The sequence below is a fragment of the Erinaceus europaeus genome, chromosome 2, assembly GCF_950295315.1.
Source record: "Erinaceus europaeus chromosome 2, mEriEur2.1, whole genome shotgun sequence".
Classification (NCBI taxonomy): domain Eukaryota; kingdom Metazoa; phylum Chordata; class Mammalia; order Eulipotyphla; family Erinaceidae; genus Erinaceus; species Erinaceus europaeus.
In genome coordinates, this window is record NC_080163.1 from 120,196,777 (window position 1) to 120,224,408 (window position 27,632).

Consider the following 27,632-nt stretch of genomic DNA (forward strand, 5'->3'; position numbering starts at 1 on the left):
CCCTTTGGAAAATACTCCCCCTCCATGTTCCTGGACTGAAACATGTCTTCACCTTGCTCTCCCACCAGTGTTTCTTTTCTGCATTTTACTCACTCTGGATTGGAGAAAACCAAATTCAGAACACCACCCCCCAAAAAATCTACAAAGAAACCCTAAAGTTGTTTCATGATTTATAACCACTAAGATATTCTAGAATATAGATAAAAAATCTAATTGTTTTGGAGTACTGGAAATATATATAAACATATATATTACGTATATGGAGAGAAAAAGTAAGAGTTTTCCCTATGGGAAGATGACAGATTTTCTTGTATGTTTCTGTTTAAAAAAGAGAAGTGACATTTAGGAGCATAAGGGCTCTGATACAACAGATGCAAAAAAAAAAAAAAAAAAAAAACTCTTCTCCAGATTTCATTTAGTGTGAAAAGAGGATTAAGTGGGAAAGGGGAAAAGAAGAAGAAACAAAGAAAAAAAAGAAAGGAAGGATAAAAAAGAAAAGGAAAGATACTTCAGAATCACTCATATTTTAAATACAAAGCAAAATTTCAGGCAGCTTTCTGTCTGTACTGGAAGGTTTGGAAGATATTCTGTAGTCCTGAATCCAATAAAATATCCATGCGATTTTATTTCTAGTTGGTACAGTGTTAAAGGCCATGTACAAATGTTATACATTTTTATTTTTGTTCTTTTTTTTTTTAGGAAAAAATACACAAAAGGCAAAACATCTTCAAATGGTCATTTTATACAGTGCAGAAGGAAGTTTAAAATGCGTGTCACAAATGCTGCACCCCGGCAGCCAAAATACTAAAAAAAAAAAAAAAAACGGGGTTAATCCTTCATTTTATATATATATATTTATATAAACATATGGAAATTTGTTTTTACACAGATCAGACTTTGGTTCAAATTTACAATGGATATCTTAAAAAAAAGTTCTATGCGGCAAATATTGCCAACAAAGTTACACCATTAATACTGATAAACGGAGGACCCTATGCGATGTTTTGATTACTAGGGGAAGTAGAATAAATAACAGCATGAACCTTGCTATAGTTTTCTTTCTTTCTTTCTTTCTTTCTTTCTTTCTTTCTTTCTTTCTTTCTTTCTTTCTTTCTTTCTAAAAAGTGCCTTAACCTTTCTGCGTTGCCGCAATCCTGAATAGGCGAGGGCACCGGGCCTTCTGGGTTCCCGCTGCCATAGCACGGTGTTCACCTTCTTCTTGGACCAGAAAGTTTACAGTAGAGATATGAAGAGAACATGATCTTGTGAGAAAAGCACCCACAAAACAGTCCAAAGACAATCCCCAACAAAAAAAAAGAAAAGAAAAGAAAATGACAGTAATAAAATTTTTAAAAGACTGAAGCACAGACACCCTCCCCAGGAGGCACCTGGGGAGGGTGGACGCATGGGGAGCCATGACCCAGGCTCGGCTCCCGTGATTTTCATTCGGGAAGAACAGTGGCTTCAGAGATGCGAGTTGTTGGAACAAAGCTCCACCTGTTGCTGGAGGATATCTCAATGGGGGATGGGGGGAGGCAGGGGGAGTGGATGAACTCTTGACACACATGTCCCTTTCCTGCAAAAAGACAGCTCTACCAGGAGGCTTGCATGTTCTGAGACATTCTTTCCAACAACAAAAACAATGACGTTTTTAAAAATAAAAAGATAAATACTCAACCAAAACATTGAAAATATTTGATAATAATGATCTCATGTTTTCTTCTAGAAATCCTCCTTCACCTTCACTTTTGCCTTGTGGTGCGGGTGGGGGGCGGGAGAGACCGCAGCAGAATCTTATTCAGATGTTGAGGATTGCCCCCGTCCCAGCACAGCACCTTCTGGGTGGGTCTCCCTGGGATCCAAAAGAGCCACCTCTTTGCCCACAGCCACAGTCACAATAGGTCCCCTTGCCACCAATTTTGAATTTTTTTGAGTGGGTGGGGGCCACTGCCTTAGGGTCTTCGCTGCAAGGATCCCTTTTCAAATAATCCGGTTGAGGGGGGGTGTTGGTAGGGGTCAAACCCTTTTCTTCTGCAGACGGTTATACCTCGAGAATGTGTCAGTCTGTGTGAGAGGTTCCGAGCTCCCTTGTGTGGGGGCCTGCCGGGAAGAGCCCCAAGGAGGTGGCGGCCGGGGCCTCACATCACACAAGGCTTGATGTCTTGGTAGGTGACCTGCTGGTGATAATAGGAGCTGCTGCCAGCTGAGTGCATGGACGAAGACGCCATGGTGTTGAAAGAAAATACGAACTCCTTTCTGTCACACATGCTGGGCGACTGGGAGTGATACCGCGGTATACCTGAAGGTGAGGGGACAGAAAGGGTGGTGGTGGAGTGAGGAGTGAGGAGTGAGCTCCAGAGGGTCCAGAGATTAAAACCTGGAAGCCTAAGCTGTCTCTAGGGCTCACAAGCCCAGTTCCAGCTCACTGCATGGTGGCTGCCTCCCAGACCACCCATCTGTTCACTGCATCCAGACTCCCAGGCTTTGGGTCTGTCTGATGAGCTGGAATCAAGCCTTTGACTCTGTGAACCCAGAGTAAAACCCAGAGACACCAGCACTGAAAATCCCTACTCCTCCAATCTTCTGCCACAGGGGCCACTCCAGCTTGAACACCAAGCCTGGGGCCAGGGCTTCTGGAGACCAAAGAAGGATGGGCTTAGGGGGGCTCAGTGGACCAGGAAACTGCCAATCTTCACCTCCCTGGCAGCTCTAGTGCTGAGTCTGGTGAGGGGCAGCCACCTCCCAGCTCTAAAGACTGTGTAGCCCCTGTGTAGTGAGAGGTCTGTGAGGGGAGCTTGGAGAGGCAGTGCCACCTCCCATCAGGGTGGCTTCTTCAGAGGGAGACACCCTGGGGAACAGGAGTCCTAGGGCAGTTGGAACCTGGGTGTTGGAAGCTGGCTGCTGAGCAGGGCCGACCCCCATGGAGAGGCAGCCCTGCAGTGTCCTGCACTGGCTCCGGCCTCCCACAGGCACTGACAGCTGACCCATCAGCTTACCCCCCACCCCTTTCCAAAACTCAGCCCAGAAGGGAAACCAGATGAGGATCCCAAGAAGAGCAGAGTGTCCCCCATCTTCCTTCTCAGAGGTTTGGGTAGTTTGAGTATCTGGAGACTCAAAACCGAAGAGCCTGAGAAACAAAGGGTCCGAGGGGCCTGCAACCTTAACCCTTGTTCTGCCCTGACCACATTACCCCTTTTTCTCTGTCACACAAAATGCCCCCCCCTCCATGCTCACTTGGCCAGGCCTGGCTCTCCAAAAGCCTGAGTGCTATGTCTCTGAACAGCGGCCCAGGAGCCTTGGGCCTAGCTCTTCCGTTCTATGCCTAGCCGTGTAGCTCAGGCCGTTCTAGGACCAACCCCTCTGGGTCACTGTGGGAGACTGAACCAGCCAGGCCCAAGCTCCATCCTGGTCCTTTGCTCAGGAGCTAAGGGCCTTCAGGGGCCCTGGAAGGACTTAGAATATTGGGGGAGGAGAGGCTACTGAGTCTTTTTTGCTGAAGAAGGGGCCTACTTGGCCAGACTTGGGGTAGGTAGCTAGAAGTTAGGAACTGGAAATAGCGAAATAATGATTTCAAGGCTCCAACTGGGGGCCCCAAGCAACACTCACTCTTCAAAGGGGAAGAGGTAAGACCCAGAAACTGCGGTGAGAACAAAAGCCTCCGGGGACTGGCACCCCATGGAAGTGGTCTTGGGAGCATGCCCAGGTCTGGGAAAGCTGGGCCCAAGAATGTCCAGGGACTTAGGGTTCGCCCTCCGCCACCTCCCCCCACCCCCAGCCAGAATGGCCCCCTCTCCCCACTCACCTTGCAGTTCAGCGGGGGTGTTGTGACTGTTTTGGTGTAAGTACGACTGGTCCAGGGAGTGCGTGGAGAGGCTGCCGGACAGGGGGTTGGCGGAAGGGTTGCAGGGGGATAGGGGCTGCTGCTTGATGTAAGAGGGACCGCTGTTGAGCGCAGCGGAGGCCGAGGGCGGCCAGGCGGTGGCCGAGCTCGAGTAGACGGCGTGAGGCTCCATGACGCCGCCGGCGCCCGCGGGCAGCAGCGGGGACGCGGGCACCGAGCTGTCGTGATGCGAGTAGTCGCCTGCCCCTGCGCCGCCGCAGCTGCTCATGTACGAGTGGCCTCCGTTGCTGGGCAGGTGGGGCACTGAGTGACTGGGCAGGGCCATGCTGTCCACGTTGCCCGGCAAGTGGCCGTTCATCATGCCTAGGCCCCCTTCCAGCGCCAGGCTGTTGGGCGGGCACGAGAGGCCGCCGGCCGAGCTCTGGAAACCGTAGGTGTCCGGGAGGTGGTTGAAGCCCAGCCCGTTCATCATGCTGTACATGGGCTTGAGCGCCTGGCATTTCCTTCGGAAGCCGCGCGGCCGGCGACGGAACGAGCCCTCCTCGAACATGAACTCACTGGCGGGGTCGATGGTCCAGTAGTGGCCCTTGCCCGGCCGCCCCAGGCCCTTGGGCAGCTTGATGAAGCACTCGTTGAGCGAGAGGTTGTGGCGCACCGAGTTCTTCCAGCCCTGGTAGGAGCCGCGGAAGAAGGGGAAGCGGCTCTGCAGGAACTGGTAGATCTCGCTGAGCGTCAGGCGCTTGGTGGGCGAGCTCTGGATGGCCATAACGATGAGCGCGATGTAAGAGTAGGGCGGCTTCTCGGGCCGCCGGATGCCCGCGTTCGTCTTCTTGGCCTTGGACGGGCCGGACGACGCGGGGTCCATGGCCGAGCCGCCTCCCCCGCCGCCGCCAACCCCGCCGCCGTGCGGAGGCTGCTGCTTCTCGGGCGCCGAAGACATCGGGTGGCTGCTGCCGCCGCCGCCGCTGCCGCCGCTGCTCTGAGCCGCCGAGGAGCCGGGAGGAGGAGGAGGAGGAGGAGGAGGAGGAAGAGGAGGAGGGGGAGGAGGAGGGGGAGGGGGCTGCGCGCGCGGGGCTGGCTGCACCTCTGCCGTCATCCGCGGCCACTTCTCCCGAGCGAGCCTCTGCGCGCCCTCCCCCCACCCCTCCCGGCCTCCCGAAGGAGTCGCCGGATCGGCGGGAGGGTTGGCGCAAAGTCCCCCTCTCCAACTCCCTCCTCCCCCACCTCTCTCTCCTCCCTCTTTCTCTCTCGCACTCCCACCGGGGAAGGAGCCCAGCGGAGGCTAACGGGCAGTCTTTTTGCAGTTCGGGTGGAGGCCCGCCCCCGCAAAAATAATAATAATAATAATAAGGTGGGGAGGCACCACTTCTAAGGGTCGTGCGCCCCCGCGGGGAGCAGCACTAGGCCGCCGTTTTCCACCGAGCTGGACTCCTAGACGCAGGTCCCCGGCTGGCCCCACTGCATCCACTCCCGGCGGACACTCGCGGGCCCGCGGACGACCCTCGCGGAGTGCAGCCCCCTCCCCTCGCAGCCCCTGGGACCTCTGCGTTGGTGGGCGCCTAAAGGGCCCCCAGGGGCCCTTGCCTCCCAGAGGCTGTCCGGAGAACCCGCCCCGCCTCCACCAACCTGGCGAGCAAGTGTTAACACGCCCGCTGACTGCGGTTCAGCCCCGCTGCACCCCGACCCCCTCCTACCCTGTTCGAGCGGCGCGGCGGGAAACGCCTCCTGGGTCCTGGGCCTTCCTCGAAGCATTAAGCCAGCTGAAAACCGCAACTGTTGCTGTCGCGGCCACAGTCGGCCCAGCTGCGGGTACCCGAGACCGACCGGCGTAGGTCCCCGGGAAGGACCGCCTACCCTCTCTCCCCGCCCCGGGAAGGACTGAGCTGCGCCGGGGACTTTTCGGACTCGCCCAGAAGCGCGCGCGGGCAGCCGCGGGACCTTATTAGCGAAGGAGGAAAACGAAAGCGCACAGCAGGCGGATGCCGCTTTGTCTCCGGCGCCGCGGGCTCCACCGGAGCGAGAGAGAAACGCTTGTTCTGCGGGGGCCAGCAGTGCCTGGGGTCCCCCAAAAGAGCCCCCGCTCGTTCTCTCACGTGTGCGCACACTGTTGCACGCAGGCACTTAACACGTGCATGTATTGATGTACACTCAGACCCTGCAAACTAGGTACTCAACTGTGCAAACTCACACCCAAGCATGGGTTACTTCCTCCCGAGGAAAAGCGCGGCGCTCAAACTTGTGCGCGCCCACGGGAGCGCTGGCTCACGCACACGCAGTAGGCCCGCAGGATTTTCATGTGCACTTCTGCCACTCACGTGTGCCTGAAGTACACACTCAGATGTCAATCCGCGCTTAGTTCAGTGGACAACGCGCGCGCGCGCACGCGCGCACACACACACACACACACACACACACACACTCTGAAAACCCGCCTATCTGATCCAGCAGCCCCGATATCCCCACTTTCCGAGAGTAGGTTCCGACTCTCGTGGATGGTAAAGGCCCTGGCAGGAAGTTTATATGGCTCAACATAAACACGTTCTGGGGGGATTCTTTAATAATAATAATAGAGAACTCCGCGTGCGCGGGGGGGAGTTGGCCTAATGCCCCTGTGGGCTCGGCCTGCCGCCGCCGCGGGGGCCTGTGACACTGCGCGCCCGGCCAGGTTCCGGAGAGCAGTCTGCGCGGGCGGGGAGCGCCGGCCCTGGCAGACCTCCCGTGCCTCGTTGCCCACCGCCCGGGGCTCATCCGCGCGCCTTCGCCCGCCGCCGTCCTAACAGCGGGGTACGGGCTGGGGTTGGGTGGGGGAAACGGTGGCGCCGAGCTCAGGACTGAGCTAGAACTCGGGCGCAGAGCGACGCGGAAGGACCCAGGTGAGTGCTGTTTTCTGCCGGCTGCCCCGCACGGGATTGCGTCTCGCTCAGCTGGGTCCTGGGTGTTTTCGAGGGTATTCACGGGGAACCAAGTCGCGGCGACCTGGCAGGAGCCGGGGCGAGAGGTTGGTGCCCGGCTCGGAGAGCGGCCCGCGGCGATTTTCAAAGCCCACCGGCCTGTGATTTCTCGGGCCTCCTCGTCCCCCGCGAGCCCCCCTCCTCACTTCGGCCTTCAAGGTAGACGCCCCGTCGCCTTTGGGGCGCCTGGCAGGTCCCTGCGAGTTGCAGAGGGACTCGCCTGCGGAATCTACCCAGAGGTCGCCGCTTTCCCTGGTGGATCCTCTCTCACCAGGGGCGATAGTCCCCTTCTCCCGCCGTGCTCTCCCGGCCTCGGCTATGGGTTTGGAGAGACAGGCGGTCTGGGGGAAGTGATGTGCGACCAGACCGCGTCCTGCGTTCTTGTGTGTAGGAGCAAGAAGAGGCGCCCTGGGGAACCCACCCATAGCCAACCCAACATTCAGACCCACAGGCACCCCTCTAGCACCTCCTGTGGCTTCTAATACATCTTTCCAGAGAACACCCCACCCTCAGCTTAGTCCTCCACCCTCGCGCGATCTGCCCGTGGAGGAGGAAACTGACACTTCCCATTCAGGGCACACACCTCTGCGCATTCGCCCACGCAGTGCGCACACGACTGCACAGCTGCTGCACATGCGCCCGCGAAAACACGCGAACACATGCGAAACACACGCTCTCATATTCTCTACCTCCATCACTTTTTTTTTTCCCCTCGCCAAATGGCAGTTGCAGTCAAGAGAGGCCCTGGCGGCGCCAGGAGGAAAATTCCTGCAAAAAAGGGTCCTACCGCCAGCTTCTGGGAGATACATCTGGCCTTTGGGGCGGGGGAGAGTGAAGACTATTCCTTCCCACAACAGTGAGAGGTGCAAGGAACTACCCCCCCCCCCATTCCCAGAAAGTAACTGTAATGCCTCTTTTTCACGCCTCCCCTACTGACGGGCACTTCCAAAGCGAGGGGGCTCTAGAGAGCGTCAATTAGGGGTCCCCTTTTCTAGTAGTCCCTTTCCCACTTAGGCCCTCTCCAATCGGAGGGGGCTGCAGAGAACCTCCCTGGCGAATTCTCAGATCAGTTTTCCAAAGCCCTGCACCTCAGTGTGGTTTACAGATTCTGATTGGAGTTTCTGTATGTCTTGTGGGGTAGAAGAGCTTCCGCCTTGCTGGGGAGGAAGTGTAGATTTGGGGAGCCCCACTTGGCATTCACTTACCGCTAAGTAGGACAGCAAGCCAGATTTTGCAGAAGGACCGCTGTTACTGGGCCCAGGAAGAGAGGTCTCTGAGTAGCTTAGAGCCTCAGGAATTCGGCAAAATGAGGCTTTTCCCCAACCCCTCATCTCCACGCTGGTGGGAGGTAAAGGTGGGGGGTGCCAGAGGAGAGAAGGTATAATGAGCACCCTGCACTGTAATTTAGAAGGGACCCCCAGTTCTGAGGGAAACCACAGCCATAGCAAAGGAGGGCTTTTCTTGTGCCCAAAGGGCTTTTCTTGTGCCCCTTGGCTCTGAAGGTGCCTTCTCCCCACCCCCAGAGTTCTCTTGTCATCTTGCATTTTGGGGAATGAGGAAGCTGAGGCCCAGTGAGAACCTGGCTGGAGTTTTCCAGCTGCCAAGTGAACTTCTCTTCATTTTTTCCTCTATATGCCTGAGGACAGGCTACTTTTGTATATTATCCTCCCAAATGCCAGTTATAAGTGTGAACAGAGAGTAGAGGGTTTGAAAATGCTTTCCTCACTCCTAGTGTTCATGGCTTCCCTGGCCCAAGGTTGCAGAGAAACCCTGTGGAAAACTGAAGGTGATAAAATAGCAACTACAAACACATTGATAATAATAAGATTGATGACCATGCATGATCAATACCCCCTCAGATTGACTTTATTTTTATCTATCTATTTATTTATTTATTCTGCCACCAGAATTATCACTAGGGCTGGGTGCCTACCTGCTCTATACTGCTCCTGGCAGTCATTTCTTTCATTTCCTTTCTTCTTAATATTAGTTTTTGGTAGAGGGAGATTGGTGGGGGGGGGCAACACAACACCACTCTACTGCTTTCAAATCTTCTCCCCTGCAAGCGGTCCCATTTAGCTGCCTCTGGCTGGAGCCTGGGTCCTCTGGCATGTGCAGTCTACTGGATAAACCATGTCCCCAACCTCCAAAATTCCTAACCTTTTTCTGGGCTGTGGATATCTTTGATCAACAGTTGAACATTACATCTTTCTCCTCTTCTAGAAGATGCATACCTGTGCCATTTGTAGACTGATTTTCAAAAGTTCACAGATTGCCCAGAGTTGCTTAATCTACACAGGAACTCCAGCCAGGTCAGTACTATTACTTCTTGCCTTTACAGGCAGACTCAGCAATGTTACCTCACAGTCTGGGGTCATTGAATGACCCAATCAGTATACATACCCAAGTCAGGCATGGTGTGTGTGTGTGTGTGTGTGTGTGTGTGTGTGTGTGTGTGTGTGTGTGTGTTCTAATTCCACCATGCAGAACACCCACAGGTTTTGAATACTGGTCTGGATTTAAATTCCAGCCTCAACAGCGATGGGAATCCTATTTTCTGCCAAGGGCCAGTTGTATTGTTATACCATCATTTGCAGGCCATACAAAATTATCAACTTAAAAATTAGCACATAATGTTGATATATATATTCCTAGACTTACTGAATTTCGAACTCTTCATGCAGCTACCTTGGCAGAGTCAGATTAAATGACTTCCCAGGTGTGCAAGACACCCTCTTTCTTCACCCCTGATTAAATGGGATGTTGCATGAGTTGTTCACATAACTTTATTTTGGGAGAAAGGCATTGGTTCTCTCCAGCTTTAGGGAGATAAAAATTAACACACTTTGCATATAGTTAAGACACAATGTGTTCATGTGATAATTTTTATGTTGCAAATAGTAACCCTATAACACAACACCAGTTCCCACCTCTCCTCCCAGCTACTATTTTTTCTTTTGTAGTCACATTCAGATACATGACACATTTGTTATTGTTGTTGTTAGCGGTAGCCACTACACCGCACCTTTGTTTCTTCATCTAAAAAGCAGTACAATTAATTGCATCTATTTCTTAGATCTGGAAGCCTGGGACAAAACTTCGGGAAAAGACTTAGATTATCACAACAGAGAGAAACAAACAACCCCCAGGAGCCCAGCTGGAGGGCCACTGGAGAAAAAGCAGGCTGGGGTGGGGTGGCTTTTAAGCTCTCTGCTTAAAGATGCATAAAGACACCCTTTCCTCTTCCCCATCTCAGGTCAAACGTGCTCCCCAGTGCCCACCCCAGAAATCTCAAAATGGGAGGGGGGGCTGTAAAAAGCACGCCCGCGACCTGTCCCATTCCCCAAATCGAAGGTATTTTTACTGGTTAATTGCTTAAGTGAAGCCGCCCGGGCCGAAAGCGCGCGGTAACCCGAGCAGGGAACCAGATCCCGCTCCGACCGTGCCGGGCCGGCCTGGCGGGCGGGGGCTGGGGCGGCCGCCGACCACCCACCGCGAAGGCCAACGCCCCGCCGCCTCCCCTGCTCCGCATTAGCGCCTGACCTGCGCGGCTCTGGCCACCCCCAGCTCCCTCGAATCCCTGACTGGCAACGTCCAAAGGCGACCCAAGGTAGGGCGGGTTGGGTCCCAGACCCGAGCTGGGCATTGACAGTATTTATGTAGTGGGCGTCGGAAGGGCCGCTGAAGGTGTCTGTCTGGAGGGATATTAACAGATGGAAATTAAACCCTCCAGAGGGTGGAGTGAAATGCCAGGGTTCAGAGGAGAGATCACACCCACCACCACCATCCACGAAATGGTGCACAAAATATACGGGCCAATTCTCTGCTACATTTGGGACCCGCACAGCCTCTGCCTGCCAACACCAACCGAGCCTGGGCCGGCAGGAGGAAGGGGAGATGGAGGGGCCCACCTCATGAAACAAGCCCAGCAGACCAGCTCCTACATGTGGTGGCATCAGATGGGTGTGCACTCAAGGATCCCGTGCAAGTGCAGCCAGTCTCCCACAACACGGACAGTCCAGACATGTGTGCAGTGTGGTGATCTCAGGTGTGATGAAAACATCAAGATGTGACCTGGCAAAATAGCTCACTTGGACCCACATGCTGCTTTTTGCCACGTGCCTGACTCCACTGCACTGAAAAATGTTTCTGTGCTGTGGTCTTGGTCTCTCTCTGCTTCTGTCTAAAAGAAGAAAAATTACAACATGAACCACATTTTGCATTATGTATGTAAAATATTCAAGTGCCATAGGAGGTCTTCTGTGGAGGAGGTGTTGTAGAATGTCCATGGTGTGGTGGGTGTACACATAGATTCCTGGGGAGGTGGGCATGGGGCAGCAGTTACCAAGTAATGTGTGGGGGCTACAGCGTACTGCAGCATGCAAACAGTCCTGATGTAGAGCTGCAGACAATGGCAGAACGTTTGTGTGATGGACTGGATTATATATCTGAACCCTCAGTTTGTGTGCAATACAACTCCCACAGACACAGAACAGCTTTGGAAATATGTTGGTGAAGCGATCTTAATTCTGGGGACAGCAGCTTGCCAGGAGTAGGATGTATGCAGGGTGCTACCCCGATAGCAGGTAGTGACCTTGACTATGAGTGGAAGGCTACTGGAAGGCTTGTGTGCAAAGGAATAATGCAGTAATGATTACTGAGGCTTGACTGTGTGTCCTTGCTAAGAAACTCAAGCCCATCATTACCCCTCCTCAAAAAACAAACAAACAAACAAACCAGAATTCCTTGAGGAAGGTTCTGTCTTAGTCCCAGGGAAGTGAAGTTGCTCTTTTTCATTTTGTAGCATTGGTGTTATCTCTTACACTGGGAAGGGTGGGCAGTGCTAAGAGAGTTGTGGAGGTGGCGGGTGGGGGGGAGTGGGGGGTTAAAACTTAGAGAAACTGTAATCTGGGACTGTGTTAACTTCCTCCTACAGCAGAACAGAGAAAATACAGAGATACAAGGACTAGAATGGGGCACCAAATCCTGCAGATTTCCCATGCCTGGTATGTCAGGGCATTGGAAAAACTGGACTGAGCCCTGTAACCCACATTTCTGGGTGCTGTCCCCTCTTGCATATACAAACTCCAAACCAAAGGAGTCCCTTTTTCCCCCTCTGGTCAGAGCAAGCCAGAACCTCCTTACATCCTCCCCCAAGCTTTTTTAAGGGAGGGAAACCCTATGCAAGGAGACTAGAGATGGCCTCACACCCCTGGACACAGATGGGGCTCAGTGACCCCCACCTGTGGGACCACCAATGTAGCATTTTTGGAGCAGCTGTGGCTAGGTCACCCCTGCACCAGGCCCCGGCAGTCTATCTCTCCTGGCAGCTGTGCATTAGGAGAGGTTCAGATTTTGGTCAAGAAAAAAAAAAAAGCCTCATGCTCGCTAGCACAGCAGCCTGATCCTGCCCATCCACTTGGCCCTTTTACCCAAAAGCATGTATTTTCCATGACGTTCTTCAATGAAATATTTGACAACATTGCAGCCCAGGAATTTACAGCCCTCTTCCCTGCAAGACATTCAGGAGTTTTCTGGCATTAACAGTGCACAAGGCTCAGAGGACCTGAGAAGGCTTGGGCTGGTGAAGTGCCTGGACCAGCTGTGTCTCTCCCCCAAGCAGAGGGAGGGTCTGAACACCCATGTATTTGTATCCCAACTGCCCAGGCAACTGTGCTTGAAGAGGTTGGAAGAAACCCCAGATTGTGTCTCTGAGTGAAGGAGGGAGTGACCACAGTGATCAGAGAGAAAGGGACAGTGGTTCCCACTTATTTAGGGAGTAGAGTCCCTATGGAGAAGTTATCCTATTGAGATTGGGGGGAGCAGTGCAGGGAGAAAAAAATGAAAATGAATGTGTTTCCAAACAAGACAAAAGAAAAGGAAAATCTACATAAAATAACAAGGCCCAGGTACTCTCCTCCCTTTCTCAGGTTTGAGGGCATACAGAGTCAGATCACACAGAGGGAGGGAGTGAGGACCTGGCTGAGTGGAAAAGAGAAGGAGCTGTGTGCTCCGATTTGTTTCTAATCAAAAGCAGCAATCCCCCCCCCCAAACTGCTAGTGTATGCATTCAAAACATGCCTATTACCTGACTCCATTTATAGCCTATGTGCTGTCTCCCTCTCTTAAGGGAACACTGAGAAGGGTGAATGCAAGTGTGTATTTTTAGAAAGAAAAAAAAAAAGTCTGCTGGACCCAAATGATGCAGGAGACAGAGAGGGAGGGGTAGAAGGGGTTTCATTTGCCAGAGAGCTCAGCCCTGACCTGGTTCATTAGGAAGATGCAGAGGACTCTTCTCCCCATACTTTCTCTCACATCTGGTTTGGGTCCTTTTGTCTTGTCTGGGTTGTAATCCAGGTACCCTGGAAGGACTTGCCCTTGAACATGTGCAGACTTGAACGTTCTGGACAAATCTGTTTTCCAAAGAACTAGAAGGTCTTCTCTTGTGTGTGCATGGCTTGGTTAGTGAGGAGGTTTGCTAATGACATCCAGTGTGTGTGTGTGTGTGTGTGTGTGTGTCTGGCGGGGGTTAGACAGGGGTGGAGGTTCTGAGAACCCTGCAGTGTGCACCAGAACAGAGGTCCAGACAGCGGTGAGTAACACATATACACATACATGGAGAGAAAGGGAGAGGGAGAAGGAGAGGGAGAAGGAGAGGGGGAGGGAGAGGGAGAGAGAGAGGGAAAGAGAGAGGATGTCAGAATTTAGAGTTGGAGATAGAGCAAAAACACAGAGAAACAAAGAGAGGGAGGAACTCATAGCAAGATGAGAGATCTCAGGGGTGAGAGAATTCCCTTGATCTACTGGGCTAGATACCTCTACAAGGCTAGTTTTAGTCTGAGGAGCCCCAGACTAGAGTAAGCAGAATGTGTAAGAAGGAAAAAGAGACCTAGGGATGAGAGAAAGGGAGAGGGAGAGAGAGAGAGAGGGAGGGGAGAGGAAAAGAAGGGGAAAAAGACTCACTGAAGATGCATTCACTGCTCAGGGGCTCTATATCAGCAGGGCAGTGGCTGGACTGACATTATTTCTCTGCATCCAGCTTTCCTGGGAGTTGGTTCCAGATCTCTTCCCATTGAAAGTTAATCTGGGTGGGGGTAGATAGCATGGGCAGGGACAGATAGCATAATGATTATACAAAGAGACTCTTATACCTAAGGCTCTAAAAGTCCCAGGTTCAATCCCCTGTACCACCATAAAGCAGAGCTGAGTCGTGTTCTGGTAAAAAGGAAAAGAGAGAGAGAGAGAGAGAGAGAGAGAAAAGAAGAAGGAGAATAAGATGATGATGAAGAAGAAAGTTAATCTGAAGAGCAGAAGAGAAACTCTAGAAGTGTCCTGTGCAAGGTCAGGAGGGGGACCAAGTGGGGAGTGGACATCAGAATCACAAAACAAAACAAAACAAAACAAAACAAAACAAAACAAAACAAAACAAATGGTTAGGAGCTGGGCCTCTGCCTGGGAGATTTGACCTCACTGCTGGTGGCCTTACCTCTCTATGCTGAGGTTTCTTTCTCTACAGACCCAGCTGAGAGACAGATCTCTGGATACTTGGGAGGATTAGGCAAATGAGTAATTGTTTGCTTCTATTCTTCTTTATTTAAAATATTTTACTTATTTTATTTTTAAAGAACTTATTTATTTATTAGAAAGATAGGAGGAGAGAGAGAAAGAACCAGATATTACTCTGGTACACGTGCTGCCGGGGATTGAACTCTGGATTTCATGGTTGAGAATCCAATGCTTCATCCACTATTCCACCTTCCAGACCACTATTTATTTTATTTTAATGAGAGAAAGACACAGAAAAAGACCAGAGCACTGCTTAGCTCTGGTTTATGGTGGTTTTGGGAATTGAACCTGGCACCTCAGAGCCGCTGGCATAAAAAATTTTTTTTTAATGACAGACATAGATAGATAGACAGACAGACAGACAGATAATTGGAGCACTGCTTAGCTTTGGCTTATGGTGGTGCTGGGGATTGAACCTGGGAGCTCAGAGCCTCAGGCAGGAAACCATTTGCATAACCATGTCTTCCCAGTCCTTGCTTTGGTTCTTTCTATTATGGTGCCCCCTTCCATCTTCATCATTGGAGGGCTATAGTGCTAGCTTCTGCATGACAGCTCCCAGGACCCAGGACCCAGCAATACAAACTAGAGCATCAGCTTATGTGCAACTTTGAATAAATTCCTTCTCCACTGGCCAGTGTTAACAGTGAATCCCACAAAATCCAGGAACCAGCATGAGTTCCCATATTTGACTTCCAGACACAATGAAGGATGCAGAAGTTTTGGCTACTCCCAATACCTCATCTCATATCCACCTCTGCCAGACCTTGTGCCCTGTCAGTCTGTATAGTCTAATGAGACCACCCCTGGGCTCCCCTCCTCTTGGGATAGTCAACTGGAGCAGTGCCTGAGATCCAGCTTGGAATCTCACCTCTGGGCTTTGTGAAAGTTGTGACAGCCACCATAACTCCTAGTCCTCTAGGATCCTCTGTTCTCATTTGCATGAAGGAACAAGAAGAGTTCTCTTCACCCCCTCTCTGGGCTGTGGAGAAGACTAAAAAAAGGGCAGCATTTTCAGGTGAGAAGGCCAGAGCATTTACTGTGTACCAGTCCATGCCAAGGAGGTGCTGTTTACTAAACCCATTTCACAGACTAGAAAGCAAGGCATTGCTAGAGCAAACACAGTGGAGGCTCATAAATGTAAATCAGTTGTAGGATACATTCCTCCAGGAGATACATGGGGCCTAACTCTGAGGAGAGGGGAGACTTGTCCCCCAGCTAGGGACTGCTGTTTATTGTGGGTTCAAATGCAAGCAGACCTCCACTCCCCTAGGTCTCCAATCACAGGGAATAACAAAATAACAGCCAGCACTCTGTGGTTCTACCCTAGAACCCCCCCCCCCCCCACCACACACACACACACATACCCCACACTCCTATGAAGGCCAGGGAGGAGGGGGACAAGAATCCAAGGCCTCATGGAGGCCCTAGCAATTCCACCCCTATATCCTGGCTTGGCTCCTGCACAGTCCTGTTGCTGAGAAATGCCACAGCAAGTGGGCAGTGGGGCATCTGCCTGGGAACCTCTTGTTGGAAATATGTATATTGTTTGTTGTTTGATGTTAATACAAGACAGGGAGAGTGGAAGGATGAGTGAGAGAGATTGGGAAAGAAAGCATCAGAGCATCACTCTGGAACATGAGATGTCAAGGATAGAACCTAGGACCTCACTGCATCACCCCTCAGGACCTTCCTTCTTGTTGGGGTGCAGGCTTACTTAGGTTCAAGATCACCCCCTCCCCCACTCCCCACTCCACTGTGTTGAAAGGAAACCTTTATCACTGCTTTCTCATTGTGCAAAACTGAGGCAAGAGGACTTGGAGCTATGGAGGCATGGATGATTCTGTGGAGATCAGAACATCCTGGTTGTACCCCCACCCCCAGAGCAGACTTCAGGTGGACTCCTGGAAAGATGGTTTGCCTGGTTCAAGTACAAGAGCCATTGGGGAAAATGTCTCACCTGTTTCATCCTCCCAATTCTATGATTTAAATCTGGTTTTGATCTTTTATTGTTATTATTATCACTGTCCCCCTGAAAGCTCACCTTGTTTCTTACCCAAGGTTCATTAGTCCAGTACAATTTGAATATCAAATGGTGTGAAGACAAAGTAGCCCTGAGGCAAACTGTCTCTCCCTTTCATTTTGAAAAAAAAAAGTTTTCTCAATGTTCAAAACACGCCAAACCTATGATCTCTCACAGATCCCACGTTATCGAATGGAAGTGAAAACAAAACAGCCAAACTATCTGCTCCTTTTAATTTCAAAACAAGTTTTCTCCAGGCTTGAAAGACACTGAAGTTTTGAATATATGAATGGCTCACGGGCTCCAGGTAGATTTCTTTTTGGCATATCCTGGCTTCAACTGGTTGTCATATTTCTAATTCATTTCTTTACCCCAGCACCAGTTCACTTTTATCTGGGGGTGTTTCCCCCCTCCTGTTAATTAGCCATTTAATTCCCTGCAACATGTCCCTCCCCCATGTAAAAGGCTCATTGTCAGGGATAACCTCAAAATATTTAAACCATTTTGTTACATTTTTCAAGGTCAAAATCGATCCTTCTATGGAGTTTCCCCTCCAATCCTTTTACTCTATGAAAGGCTAAGAGTGAGTGAGGTCCACGTGGCAGCTGTGGGCAAAGCTTCTGCGGGGGTCACCCCCTCCTCCAAGACTCAGTTAATTCGCCCTCAAACTAATTCGCTCCATTCTTTTCCTTTCTTCCTTCCTTCCTTCCTTCCTTCTTTTTTTTTTTTAAGAGACCAGCAATAAATGTTCCAACACCCCCTTTCGCCCACACCCCCAAGTTTTTCCTCTGCGTTTTTGTTGAACACATCATTTATTTTCTAAGGACTCGGCTTTTGGATTTTTACCTTCGCCTACCTGCTTCTAGAACACCGTCTCTGTCTCTCTCTGTCTTTCTTTCTCTTCCCTTCGCCCCTCCCAGATCTCTGTCTTTTTGAAACGCCGAAACTCACTCTGGTTTTGCGAGTCTAGTTCGAACAATTTTTACGTTTCTTCTTAGAAAATTGTCAAAGGATGGTGTTCGGTAGAGGCGGTGCGTCTCCGCCTGACAAACAGCGCTTTTCCGCCCGCGGCCCCGACCCGCGGTTCCGGGTGAGCCAGACCCGGAGGGCCAGGGCAGGCCGGGGACCGCGAGGCGGACTCCCTCCCGGCTCAGACACAGCAGCTGCGGCGGACAGGTCCTCGCAGCCCCGCTGGCTATTACCGCTCGCGCTCAGCTACGAAACAATTATTTGAGCCGAGGTTTGGGCTAATGATGGATTCTGCTTGCGTGCACACCGTGTTTATTTTGTCTCGATCGTCCCGGGGAGCGGGTATGCGCTAGGGAGTGTGTGTGGGGGGAGGATGGGGGACTAGGCTGGGAACTTAATGCCGCAAATCCGAAAGCGCCTCAGACTGGAGAGGGGTCTGGGGTGTTGGGGTGGGGAGGTAGCTCCCCTTTCTCACTCGCTTGGCCCTGCCTCGGTGGTGTAGTTGGCGGTACGCTGGTGTGAGCAGAGGGGTTGGGGTCTTGGGGCGCCCCGATACGCGCCCCAGGAACGCCAGTTTGCGCGAGATGGTGACCTGGAGGCCGGCTTTGGCCTTGGCCCGACTGCATTTCCCGTGTACCGCGACGAGTGCACCAAGGGAGAAGGTCTTAGCACCCGGCTTTAGATACAACTGTGCCGCTAGAGGGTGACGCCTTGATCGGTATTTAGGGTTCGTGGAATCGCGGAACCGGGGTCCCTGGAGCCAAGCATTTTTTACCCCCTTCCCTCCTGTAAAACTGGGAAATGCATTTGTATTGCTAGACTGATTGGGACTGGTCTACATGGGTAAAAGGAAATCGTGGATGTGCATCCGTTATTATGTTTCTTTTAAAACAAGACTTATTGACTAAAGAGAAATAAAACGAGGAAGTGATATACAGAAGATCAGAGCATCACACTGGCGCATGTGATGCTGGGAATGAAACTCGGGACTTAATGGTTGCAAGCCCAAGACTATCCCCTGTGCTACCTCTCAGACCGCCCGTTATTTCTTATTGAGCTGTAGCTTCAGAGAGGGAAAACACATCCCAGGTCTACTGCTGGGGCCTGAATTATACAGAAATGGAATGTGGTCTCCACCTGCCGAGAGGCGGTATAGACAGAGCCTAAAGCAAGGTCGCTGTACTAGTCGGGCGATTTCCGTCTTAAGAACCCTCTTGATGTTTAATTCCAGTGGGCAGAATGCACTGACGGCAGTGGGAGAGGGATCAGGGCAAATCTAGAACTTTCATGAACTGCAATAAATCTGATTTCAAGTGGGCAGGAGGAGAGGAAAGTTGTAACCGGTGGTGGGAATTGGCGCTGTCACGCTCTGCCGCGGTGGGGGCAGAGCAGAGTGTGTCCCCAGGAGCTCTCTTGCCCCCACTGCCGCGCCCTTGCTTGACCGTCACTACTATGCACTTAGATAGGAACAATATTCCATTATTGTTCGTCCTTTACCAAGTGCCGACTCGTGGGCTTCGCAGCCCAGGTCCGGGGTATCAGGTGGTTATGCTTCCCCCGCACCCAATTTCTCCCCTCTCCGCACCCCCCTCCGGTCTCCCAACCAGGCGTGACCACTGGCTGGGGCACCAGAGGCCGCCCCCCAGAGGAGCGCTTCAGCCTCCTGTAGGGCCGCGCGGGCAGGTAAAGTGGAACCAGTTTGCCCCGAGGCTTTATGAACAAGTGGCTTCATGAGGAATTTATGTTGACAGCTCAGCACCTCAGTCGGGGCTCCGCAGGCTGGGAAGACTAGCTGTACTGGGGGTGGGGAATGGTCCACAACCCGAGAGCCCTCAGGGGCCTGAGCGCTCACAGGCGTCGCAAGGGAAGGCGGCCTCTGCCAGGCCTTGCGCCGGCGGGGACTAAGAGGTCCGCCTCCGAGCCGCGCCGTCAGGGTAAGGGGCCCGGCTGGCGGGCGAACGCGGGCCGGTGGGCTCTGGGCTGTCTTTCCTGGCTATGTAGGTGGCCGTGTATATTTTTGTTCAAGTGGTGTTTATGTTAATGAAAAAAGTATGGAATTACAAACAGCCCGCTGCTCCCTGAGGCAGCGGGGGACTCGATGTGTTCTCAGACCCAATCAAAAGCGCACAGAGCTCTGGGGCCTTGGCCAGAAACTCCCCAAGGGGGTGACTTTGTGTTACCCCTCCTATCCCCCTTTTCTTCCAAAATCGGGAACTCTGCAATAATCCCAGTTCTTCTGGATTCTCCCAACCCATCCCCAAGTAGCACAATGGGATCCCTGGTAAGAAAAAAAAAACAAGTTCCCTGGTGCCATTAAAAAAACAAAACAGGGGAGTTGGGCCATAGCGCAGCGGGTTAAGCGCGTGTGGAGCAAAGCGCAGGACTGTTGTAAGGATCCCAGTTCGAGCCCCGGCTCCCCACCTGCAAGGGAGTCGCTTCACAAGCAGTGAAGCAGGTCTGCAGGTGACTATCTTTTTCTCCCAATCTCTGTCTTGCCCTACTCTCTCCATTTCTCTCTGTCCTATCCAACAACAACAACAATAATAAAACAACAAGGACAACGAAAGAGAATAAATGTATTTTAAAAAACAGGTATGAGCAGCCAGATAATTGTCCCAGTACACTCTGGAGGCAACAAATCTATACTCCGTTCTCTACTTCATCAACGCCCCCCTCACCTCTTTTCTTTATTATTTGAAATAATACAACTAACTCAGGCTCTATACAATGCTTCCTGACTCACTGACCCCCCTTTCCCTCCCACCCCCAACAGTGGGGCTTTCCAAGAATGGTTCAATTCCTCCATCTCTAGGGGGAAAATTTCACTCTTGTTCTCAACAACCACTACCCTTCCTTCTTGGTCAATTGAAAAGGATTCTTTCCCCCTCTGTTTCTTTAGTTGAATAATCACACAGAGTAGGAAAGGCAGGATCCAGGTCAACTAATTCCATACCCACAAGCCCCAACAGGCCAGGTAGGCATTGCTGGGTCAGGGCACCACATCCAGATGGCTTTGACCTCCCTTTGGAAACACACTCAGGCCCTTTCTGAGCTCTGTTCATCCTTGCCTCTGAAGACAAAGTGAAATGGAGACTGGTGGGTGTGTGAGTGGAAAACTCAGGCATTTGTCTGAACCTCCCTCTCTCTCCCCCTGCCTCAGCATAGGAACATTGGGGAGCTTTGGTTTTCCTGACATCCTTCAGCTCTGCACCCAACTTTCCAGTCCAACCCTGCTCTGGTTTGGCCATGGCAGAAGGCACCTCCCTCCTCCGGGGACTTCATGAGAGACATTGGGTCACCACGTCCCTTGGTTTTGAACTTTTTGCTTTACAGTCACTGCAAAACAGACAAGGCATTCCTCAAAACAAGCTTTGAAGGCCAGGCTCCCCTAAACTTGGCTATCTACCTGGCACCCAGCAGTGTGGGAATCCTAGGGACCCAGGTAACACAGCCTTGTCAAGGAAGAGGAGAGAGGTGGAGAGATAACTTCCTGGCCAAGCTAAGGGTCTCTATAGACTTTGTCTCTGTGGAAGGACAGTAGCTCTTAGTATGATTCATCGTAACGCCTAGGTTTCTGCAGTGTGCACCTCTGCAGGCTGAGTTACACCACAGGGAGAGGGCATGACTTTGAGGACCAGCCCTCCATCTCTTCTCAGCTCCTTTGAGGGCTTCACTTGGGACTACTTTGTTGGGGGCAGAAAGGTTGGATCTTGTGTGTGCTCCTCTGATCTCAGGTGACTGAGCCAGTTAACTCTGGGCTGGAGAGAGGTGCTTCAACTCTGGATCAAAGGATCCCGAGGCGTGTTGCTGCATTTTGGAGAATAGCAGCCTTTAGCTAAACCTTTACAGCTGCTCAGCAGCCCTACCATTTCCTCCCAAATAAGAACCAGCAAGACTGAACAAATTGGGCCTAAGTCACAGTTCCTGACACCCCCCCCCCCAAAGCGTTGCCATTTGTCAAGTGCTTTGCTGACACTCCCTTGGCAGAGTCTGTAGCCTTGACATTGAGCAGCAGAGAGGAAAATCCAAGAGGAGAGTTAGGGTGCAGCGTGTACTACCCCCTGGGCGGCTGCAGGCCTGAGTCCACCCCTCTCTCATCTGGCCATGGGGTCACAGATTTCAGTGGGGCCATGTTTATCCTGCAGAACCTGGGTCATAGGCCCAGGGGCTGGACAAGGACATGGTTGCTTCTTGAATTCCCTCTGATTGACTGCCCTGCTCAGCTCCACACTGCAACTTTGTTTGCCAGTCCTCCCATTTGATTCTCTCAATAGCCTCAGCAGGTGCTGGCCTTCCTCACCTCCAGCTCCCCTGATTCCCACTCTGTCCCAGGATACAGAAGGTGTGTGTTGGGAACACTACAAGCCAAGGCATAGTCTGTCTTGATTGGTGGCACAATGCATTCAGAGCTGATCACTCAGATCCTTGCATTCTGTCTGAAAGGTGTTAAGTGGCTTTTTATTTAACTTCTTTTGCTATAGAACTTTAGGGATAGTGTAATTAATAATTTATTTTTTTAATAGAGATAGAGAGAAATTGAGAGGGGAGGGAGAGGTAGGGAGGGAGAAAGACAGATAAACACCTGCAGACATGTTTTATCACTTGAGAAGTCTGTCCCCCCCCCCCTCCAGATGGGGACCTGGGGCTTTAACCTGGGGCTTTGCACATTGTAGTGTGTGCACTTAACCAAGTATGTCACCACCTGGCCCCTGGAACATTAGAAGGTAAGGGGCCAGTCAGATGAAGAAGGGAGTCAGTCTCTTGAGACTCACCCACTCACAGCTAAGGGTTCCTGAAACAGCCCTGGCTAAGACAGAGAGGCTGGCTGCACTGGGTTCCTGAGCCTCTACTGGAGGAGCTGCTTTCTCTTCGGCTACCACTTTCTCCCCCAGCCGGCAGATACCAGATGCAGAGCCCTGAACTCTGAAGCTGCAAGTTGGCGGGGGGCCCCTTGTGCTTCTCCCAGCCATTTATTCCATCCTGCAATTAAACCCGAGGTCAAATATCTCCTTAACAGCGCTATCAGGCCAGTGGCTCATTATGGCGTATATTTAGCCATAAACTACGGGTTGTAGTGAGGAGGAGATGAAAATTATTGTGTTCTGGGAATGAATCCTTTTAGCAGAAACCAGAGCTGTTATTTACCAGGGAGAACTAAGTACAGGCTCTGACTTCCAGGGGACCCCAGGCAGACCCAGCCAGTCCCACTTCCAGGCCTTTTCCGGTTTCTCCAGAGCTCCCACCCCTGCCCCAGGCAGGACACCTGGTGGGTACATGGTCCTCAAGCTGCTTTCTGAGGCTCCAAACACTGCTGCAGAGACACTGAGGGGGAACATTGCTATGCCCCAAGGGGGTATTTATATGTCACATTGTTTAGTTTCAACTTCCAATCAAATTTCACAGAGTTTTCCTTTCCCCTAACACGTGGTTTGTAGTGTAAGATGGTGGCACAGTAGGTGTGTGTGTGTGTGTGTGTTGGGGGGTGATCTGGATCAGGTTGGGGGTCAGCTCACACATCTTCTAGATTGTTTCTACTACTGCTCAGCCTTGAGTAGGTTCCCTGACCTCTTGACAACTCGCTAGTCTCATCTATAGAATGGGGCAGAAGTCCTACCTTCCTCCTTGCCCCCCACCCCTGACGTCAAACTCAGAATTAAACCAGATAATAATGTGAAAGTTGTTGCCCAGCCCCTGACCCAGAAAGAGTTTCAGTAAACAGGATTCAGAAGAGAAATTATTATACAGATGCTGATTAAAAGTCACTTTCAGGTCTGCTGCCATGAATGAATGAAGCAATCCAAATATGGAGGGGACCAGAGGAGATTTGGAGCCCAGGGTTAGATGCACCCAGCTGTGCCCATTAGCCTGAGGCACTTGTTTTCCATGATCCAGGTCCCACTGGCCTCCTCTTTGAGGACCACCTGACATCAGTAACCAGGATAGTCTCTGGTTCCTAGTGCTAGGATTCTCACAAGAGATGATGTTCAAACAGCATCTCACTCCTTGCCTTTCCCCCCAACAGGATGGATGTCAGGACAGCCCCCAATGGAAGCAGAAACTTCCAGCTACACTGGGGATGCTTGACCTTACCCTGGCAGTGCTGGGGGATAAAGACTGAGTGAGCAGGAGCCACCCCAAGTTTAACCTCTCAGGAAGTGACCGGGTGACCCACAAGCTACAAATATTTGGACAAGTGAGAAGAGGGAGCCCACAGTCTAAATGTTTGCTTGAGGTCTCCAAGGGAGTAGATGAATCATAATACTAGTGGACCCTGTTTGCATGCAAGGCAGGTGTGTTCTAAGCAAATGAGATGGTGACCCCTGCCACAGCTGGCTAAGGTCCAACTGCATGGGATTCAAGATTGGACAGGAGACCATAGTCTCTATCCTTTCCCCCATGAACAGCATTTCCAGAGATTCTGGGAACTCCATCCAGGCATGGTGGTGTTGGGACACATAAGTGCCTCCCCCATCTCTGCCTGTATCTATTACACACACACACACACACACACACACACACACACACACCCTGACAACCAGATTCCAATTCTGCCTTCACTAACAGGGAATCTTAAGGTCCTTCTGAAATCAAGGAGAGAGGGGGTATCAAGAGTCTCTCCTCAGCTTTATGCCCCATAGTCATTTCTGGAGGTGGCCTATTATTCTTAGAGGAGAGCTGTACACACCAGTGATGCTGCTGCACTGTCCTTCTAGACTGTGAAACCTTGGCTAGTTCCTGTCTCCTGGCCTCTGTTTTTCCTTCTAGGGGTTATGTATCAGCTTCCTATAGGCTAGACCTTTCAAGATGTGGTGGTGCTACTCTCTTAAGTTTGTAGGACTTGTCTCTTGCTGGAGCATCACCTACCGTACTGTTCTCCACCCCCACCTTCCTGAAAATACAGCTAGTGCTTCAAAGGCATTTGAACCCAGGGACATGCTGGGATCCAGGCATATAAGTGACTGGATTCACTATTCAAATTCAAGTTCCTATTAAGCACTGTCACAAGGTGTAATTTTTGCCAGTTGACTAACAGACACATGCATGTTGTTTATTACTATAAAACTGTGTGTGAGGGATTGGAGTTGGAGGGAGAGGCTACATACTAGAGGGTTGAAGATAGGGAAAGACACAGGTATCTCGGGGTTCAGCTGTAGTTCATTAGCTCAAGTGGGTCCAAAAACTCAAACCCAGACATTCTGAATTGGATCAGAAAAGGCATTCTTGGTGCAGGCTGCCTCCCTGTCACCCTTCAGGCTGCAATGAAGCGAGGAGTGTCATCTCACCTGAGAGGTATTTCAGTCTTGCAGGCTCTGGAAAGTACTCTGTCTGCTGCTCATATGGAGAATCTGCTGCTCCAGACTTTGATTTCACTGGAAGCGGATTTACTATCTGGTGAGTCATCTGCTCCAGTGAACCTACAGCACAGTGCTCTGACTGTGTTGTACAGGTCCATAATGCTGTTCTTGCACAAGCATGGAGCTCACTGTTAGAAAAGGTCCTTCTCTGCTTTCTTCCTCTGCGTGAATGAGAGTGAATGCCTGCCTTGTGTCAGGCTTGTTCAAGCTGCAGAGGAGACAGCCCAAGACCCAGAAGGATGAGGTCAACACAGACAATATTTTTTTTCCATTCTGAGATCATATTTGGGGCGTGTTCTCTCAAGTTATCATAGATTTTTTTTCCCCAGCTGACCAGTTGAGAGTCCAATGGACGCTGAGTACAACTGATGTTTGGGCACAGGGAACCATGAGCACAAACAGTATCTGTTCTCAGGGAACTCTGAGATCTATCCAGAATATAACAAGACAGCAGTGTTCCTGGGGCCATGCCTGTGTCAGGGGCCAGGGTTTCCTTTCACCTCCAAGCAGCATTATCAAGAGAGATTGGAGATTGCTAACCCTATTCTGCAGGTGAGGCCAGGGAGATCCAGAGAAGCCATGATTTGCTCTTAGTCATGCACTACTTAGAGAAAAAGTCTAAGGTAGGCTTGAATGTCCAGCTACAGACCCTGAAGCCTTATGGGTCCTGGCCGCCTACTCATGACCACTGCTGACGCAGACTATGAAGTACAAGGTGGGGAATTCTGTGTATGCCAATGAGGAGCCAGATTGCCTAATTTTCCTATCAAATTCATAGTTTCCTTCCCCTTCTTGCTTTTAAAATATATCTATTTTATTTTAATCAATAGAGACAGAGAGATTGAGAAAGAAAGGGGTAGATGTGAGGGAGACGGAGACACCTGTAGCCCCCATGACCACGCATAGTGCCCTCCTCCTGCCCCTATAGATGGGCACTGAGGGCCTAAACTTGGGTCGACTGTCACGTATGTGTTCTACTGGATGCGTCTCCTCCCAGCCTCCCATAGTTTTCTGAAAATAACTGACTTTAGAAAATTCTAGGGAGTTGGGCATATCGCAGCGGGTTAAGTGCAGGTGGCACAAAGCGGGAGGACCAGCCTAAGGACCCCTGTTTGAGCCCCCAGCTCCCCACCTGCAGGGGAGTCACTTCACAGGCGGTGAAGCAGGTCTGCAGATGTCTGTCTTTCTCTCCCCCTCTCTGTCTTCCTCTCCTCTCTCCATTTCTCTCTGTCCTATCTAACAACAATGACATCATCATCAACAACAATAATAACTACAACAACAAAACAACAAGGGCAACAAAAGGGAATAATAAATAAATAAATATTTAAAAAAGAAAAGAAAATTCTAGACTCATGAAATAGTGGGGGTTGTATTGTTAAATGGGAATCTGGGGAATGTTATGCATGTAAAAAAAAAAAAGAAGTAGAAACGCAAAGCAGAAATTGACTGAGTAAAAAAAAAAAAAAAAAAAAAGAAAATTCTAGACTCATTCTAGATTCTCTCTCTCTCCCCGCCAACAAAATTATTGCTGGGGCTTGGTGCTTGCGTGGCAACTCCCCACTCCCAGTGGAAATTTTTTTTTAATTTTTTAATTTTTTTAACCAGAACACTGTTCAGATCTGGCTTATGGTGGTGTGGGGGATTGAACCTGGGACTTTGGAGCCTCAGGCATGAGAGTCTGTTTGCATGACCATTATGCTATCTACCCTCCCGGAAATTTTTTTTTTTTTTTTTTTTTAACCAGAGCACTGATCAGCTCTTGTTTATGGTGGTTCAGGGGATTGAACCTAGAACTTTGGAGCCTCAAGCATGAGAGTCTCTTTGCATAACCATTATGCTTTGTATCCTCCACCTTTTTTCCCCCTTTGTTCTTTGTTTTCTGATAGAAATAGAGAGAAATAGAAAGGGAGGGGAGTAAGAGGGAGAGAGTGAAAGAGCAGCACTGCTTCACCATTTGTGAAGCTTCCTTCCTGCAGGTGGAGACAGAAGAAAGGAGCTTAGTATCTGCTATTTTATAAATTCATCGAATCAGGCAGTCAACTCTATTTTTGCAATAACTCCCTGGATACACTAACTTGCCTTTTTGCAGGGGTCTGGGCACTTCAAGGTCTTGCAAAGCTTTTAGGTGGTGGTCTAGAGTCTTTCATTACTAGACCTGCTGGGATAAGTGCAATAACTGGGCAACCACTCTCACCTTTCCAGATATTCCAATCCAGAATAGGATGAAGTAGAGTTGAATGGGGCCTCCGGAATTACCAGATGAGTTGAATTAGGGTATTCCACTGGCCTCAGAACTGATTCTGGAAAATGGGATTGACTTGCCCAGGGAGATATTTGTTTATGTCAGACAGGAGGGTTATAGAACACAGATCATAGTTATGGATACAGTGGGTACAGTGTGAGATCAGGAAGTCACCACACACTCTACTAGACTCTCCTAGGCAGGCCATGTGGATTCTGAAACTGTTTTCTTCTGTCTGGCCTTAGGATGGCACCTCACTGGGGGCTTGTCTTTCAAGACCAGAACTTTGACAGCAAGGGAATCTGGGAAGTGTAGTTCTTTCACTTTTCATACCAGGAAGGCATTAGAGAAAGCATCACACAACACAGTCCCTTCCTCTGTGGGAACAGGGTTTTAATCATAGCACTATCAAATGACTATCCCCATGATCAACAATGGCATGGGATGTCTCCCTATCCCATTTGTTTCCTGTTCCCAGGACTTAGCACAGTGCCAACTACAGACTTAGAAAGGATGCTTTAGCTTACATTTAGCATACTCAGTCTATACACAATTAACTCATGGTCATCCAACAGTCTTTATTGCATACTACATGAAGGACCGTAATGGCTAACACAGAATCTCTGTTCAGTCTAGGTGAAGAAGCCTTCAGCTGACACCCACTCAGCTTCCATACGACTGACCA

At 50.6% G+C, this 27,632-nt stretch overlaps 1 protein-coding gene and 1 long non-coding RNA gene across 4 annotated transcripts in view; one reads left to right on the forward strand and one right to left on the reverse strand.

Annotated features, from left to right (window-relative positions):
- Positions 1 to 605: 605 nt before the first annotated feature.
- Positions 606 to 6,211, reverse strand: FOXF1 (forkhead box F1). The gene is made up of 2 exons (XM_007531512.3): positions 3,803 to 6,211; positions 606 to 2,299 (listed from the first exon to the last, which is right to left on the reverse strand). Exons 1-2 carry the CDS (start codon positions 4,935 to 4,937, stop codon positions 2,139 to 2,141), a joined length of 1,296 nt encoding a protein of 431 aa, XP_007531574.2. The 5' UTR covers positions 4,938 to 6,211; the 3' UTR covers positions 606 to 2,138.
- A 363-nt stretch (positions 6,212 to 6,574) lies between these two features.
- Positions 6,575 to 27,632, forward strand: part of LOC132536736 (uncharacterized) — a 236,820-nt gene continuing 215,762 nt past the window's right edge. For 2 of the 3 annotated variants that reach the window (XR_009548237.1, XR_009548238.1), the window contains exon 1: positions 6,579 to 6,714. This is a non-coding gene — a long non-coding RNA (uncharacterized LOC132536736). Of the gene's footprint in view, positions 6,715 to 27,632 lie in introns of all 3 variants that reach the window. The other variant, XR_009548239.1, reaches the window with a different exon arrangement.